This window comes from Lactuca sativa, chromosome 4 (assembly GCF_002870075.4).
Source record: "Lactuca sativa cultivar Salinas chromosome 4, Lsat_Salinas_v11, whole genome shotgun sequence".
Classification (NCBI taxonomy): domain Eukaryota; kingdom Viridiplantae; phylum Streptophyta; class Magnoliopsida; order Asterales; family Asteraceae; genus Lactuca; species Lactuca sativa.
In genome coordinates, this window is record NC_056626.2 from 221517886 (window position 1) to 221521932 (window position 4047).

The following is a 4047-nucleotide window of genomic DNA, read 5'->3' on the forward strand; positions in this document are numbered from 1 at the left end:
TCTTTAAGACAAAAAGAAAAAGTCTCATATATAATAACTTAATAAGAATACTTTCAACCATGAACTGCTTAATCAATGATGATTTCTTGACCTCAACTGAATTATATAAAACAAAAAACTACCGGTGCAATTCATTCACGCAATCCACTTGTATTTTTCTAATCTGAGAAAAGTTTGACATAACATCAGTGGCCAAAATTTTATTCCTGGAAAAATACAACTACGTATTTATCATTGCCTCAACATATATAATAATATTAATATAGAATAAAATATTGTTACTTAAAAAACATAAACTATTTAATATATAAAAAGGAGAAAGCCAATATATTCCTTTTCTTCCGTCTCCACTCTCCACTAGATACAAGCCTTGATTTTAATATTAAAAAGTGCCAACTCAACCACCACCAATCAAACCTAAAAGTACAACCCAATAAAGCACCATCAAACCTAACCCTAGTAGTACATTGTACCGCATGCATTAATGACTAGTACCGTAACATCTCAGCAGCCATGATTGGCTGTTGGTTGAGGTACATCAAGTTCCATGGATTGTTCATGAAATCATCGTGATTTTCAAACTCAAACAGCCCAGTTGTACTTGCACCATTCGTGCAATTAGTGTTTGTGTAGTTGTTGTTCATGAGATTAATGATTTCGTTAAGGTAATCCAGCCGCTGGCTGAGCTCACCCATCTGAGCTCTCAACACAGAGTTGTCGGCTTCCACATGAACAAACTGTTGTGTGGTGACGTTAATGGTGGTGAGGATCTGGGCGTTATCTTTCTTGATCTGGTTGATTTGATCGGTGAGATCATCAACATGTTTCTGTTTCCTTATTCTCGATCTTCGTGCAGATTCACGGTTTGATTGCATTCTCTTCCTCTTCCTTTGGTGAAGTAAATCCTCATCGGATCCTGAGTTTTGGATCTGAGACGAGTTCCCACTTGAAGAAGCCATACCAAAAATAACCAAAAAATAAAAACTTGAGTAATATGAATACGGTTTATTTGTTTTGCAAGATAGATATAGATATAGATATGTATATATGAAGCTGTATTAATGTAGGCGGAGGGTTGAAGGGTTGTTCATGAAAAAACGTAGAACCAGTAGAGGAAGACGACGGACAAAGATTGAACGAGATGGGTCCGGCGACGGAGGGAGGAGTTGATAGTAAAGCCGGACCTGAGAATTTCACTAAGAACAGGAGACATCAATCTCTAACATCTATAGATTCGATGTTGAACGTGAAAAAAAAGAAGACAAGAGATGTTTGAATCAAGAAACACCAGGGGAAAGAGAGATGGAAGGAAGAGATTTTTGAAGGAAAGAAGAGGGATGATTATATAGATGAAAATGGTGGTGGGTGTTGGGTTAAAATAATGAAAAAGCGTTTGGAATATACCATGGGAGGGTAGGGAAGTGTGATTGGGGACGTAGGGTGGAGAGAAATTTCCACAAGAAAACAAGTAACAGCTGGAGTTGCAAAAACAAACAATTTTACAGGTAAGCTAATGAAATCAATGCAGTGCTCCATCTCCATCGCATGTTTTAAACTTCATTTTTCACCATTTTTTTAATAACCTTATATTGTATAATCATTTTAACAAAGAAATAATAACATATCGGCTAATTAGTTATTGGTATAACCAGGGGTCAGTTTTACAAAGTTTAAATTAAACAATCAAAGGGATAATAAGTTGAGAAAATAATGGACTTTCAATTTTGTCTATATTAAGTTATTAATTTTTTTTTTCGTGTTTGGTTTACTCCTAAATTATTTGAAATTGTTTATATTTTATCTTTATGATCGGTTATAACCGGTCATAAGAGTAAATTTAGAGTAAATCAAGTACCAAAAAGTTTAATGACTAATTATGAATAAAATTGAAGGTTTGTTGCTCTTTCAAGTCATTATTATGTAAATGCATGGTTCTACATGTTATTAAAAATGAATACAAGCTGAATATGAAGGTCACAAAAGTAAGAATGTTATAGTAATCGTGTGATATATCTTTATTGTGTAACGTACAAAAAATAACACTTTGAAATACAATAGAAACGACTTTAATCATATAGAAATTGAAAAAACAAAAATTGTGGTGGTTTCAAACATATACTTAGGACATAGGCCTGTTTTCAATCCACGGGGTGGAGACGACCATTGTAGATCATGCAAGGAAGAGAAAACATATAATAAAAAAGTGTGAAGATAATGCAATGTTGAATTTGAATGAGGTTTCTCTCTTTACAAGGACTCAAACATTGATTAGAGAGTGTGGATGCATAAGACCAAGGTCGTGGAGTAGTACATGATTAATCTAAGTGCTAGTTGCATTTACATTGTTTGTGCATTTTGCTTAGTTTTCACTGTTTTTACTTTCAACTTATTTTGTCAATACTTTTCTTCCTACTTAATACTTGTGTTTATATTTTCTATTTGTATGTTGGTTGTATATGTACCTTCTCATCATGCTCCTTTTGATTTTCGATATATATTTCGTTTTATTGTTTGTATATGTGTCTTTTTGCCTTTGTGAAACTCTACTAATTATTTCTTCTGTGTAGGTTGGCATTTCACTTAGACGTAAATAAAAAAACTCTACTAAAAAATTTATCTTGTCGACTAGGATTAAAGCAATAAACTACAACACGATTTTGTGACACACATTCTATTCTATAATACTCCTTACAAACACAACACACATCAAAATAAAATAAGCGATGATTACGATAATGGATAATGATTTGAAAGGGTAACAAACTTTCAACTAGTATATATTTAGTCACTGAGCTTTTTTATGGTTGATTTACCCATGAATTATTTGAAATGTTCACATTTTACCCTTATGACCAATTGTAACCAGTCATAAGGGTAAAATGTGAACAAATTCAAATAATTAAGGGGTAAATCAAGAACGAAAAAAAATCAATGACAAAATGTGAACAAAGTTGAAAGTCTGTTACCTTTTCAAGTTATTATCTCATTATCAAATGCTAATGAATTAAGCCAAACTTGAGTGGTAGGAATTTTTGGCTTAGGCTATTGTTAGAATAAAAATAATAATAACATAATAAAATATAACTCTTTGATAATTAAGATGGAAATTACAAAACTAGTGATGAGAAATAGAATTCATTTTAATTTCATTTGGAGGAACATTAATACACATACTTCTGAGCGAAAATCAGTAAATTATATCGTTTTCTCATTTGCTCTACTTTGCTTTCATGTCACCCATCTTCTGTGGTGAGTGCTCACCCCATGAACTGTCGGACTATTGTCCGGACAACTAAACTCCTATGTTGCTGACTTCCCCCACCCCCCCGGTCCATTTTAAATTCTTTAACTTATGGCTATTAAAAGATGGCATCAACGAAACTGTAAACACAACACATGATGATTTTAAAGGTTATGGTATTGTCGATCGGTACTTGGAAACTAAACTTATGTGTCCTAAAAAAGCAATCAGAAAATAAAGGAATTTGACTTTTCTTTTAAAAAAATTAGAAGGTATATGTTCTGAAATCAAAGGTTCATAAACTTGACATTGTATTGAAACCAAGATTCTTCTCGATTCGGGATTACAGGATTTTAATAGCATCATGTATAAAATATTAGAATTGGAGAGATTGGCTACCTTAGATTTGAAACAAAACGCTCAAATAAAATGGAGAGATTAGTTACCTTAGACTTGAAATTCTTTTATGAGTATTTTAATTTTAACAATAAAAATATCATGAATCGATTAAACATTTCAATGATAAATGGTTGTTGGATATCTGATGTCTCTCAAATAAAAGGTGAAAATTATCGATTCTTCTAGGAGAAATTTTATGAAACTTGGACTTCTAGGTTGAAACGGATAAATTCAAACGTCCGCCCCACTATCTCCTCTGTTATAACGTCCATTGAGTCGTCACTCTTGGTTGAGGAGATCAAAGAAGCGATTTGGGCTGGCGGGAGTGATCATGCCCCTGAACATGATGGATTCACATTTAAATTCCTAAACAACTTTTGGGCAAGCATTTTGGATAATCTTATGGA

General features: G+C 32.9%; 1 protein-coding gene across 1 annotated transcript; it reads right to left on the bottom strand.

Moving 5' to 3' along the window:
• Positions 1–299: 299 nt before the first annotated feature.
• Positions 300–1406, bottom strand: LOC111893604 (bZIP transcription factor 11). The gene has a single exon (XM_023889671.3). The coding sequence runs from the start codon at positions 957–959 to the stop codon at positions 489–491; it is 471 nt and encodes a 156-aa protein (XP_023745439.1). The 5' UTR covers positions 960–1406; the 3' UTR covers positions 300–488.
• Between the last annotated feature and the right edge of the window lie 2641 nt (positions 1407–4047).

Bases quoted from the DNA above. Each gene is read 5' to 3' on its own strand.
- LOC111893604 (XM_023889671.3), bottom strand. From the start codon at position 959: ATGGCTTCTTCAAGTGGGAACTCGTCTCAGATCCAAAACTCAGGATCC.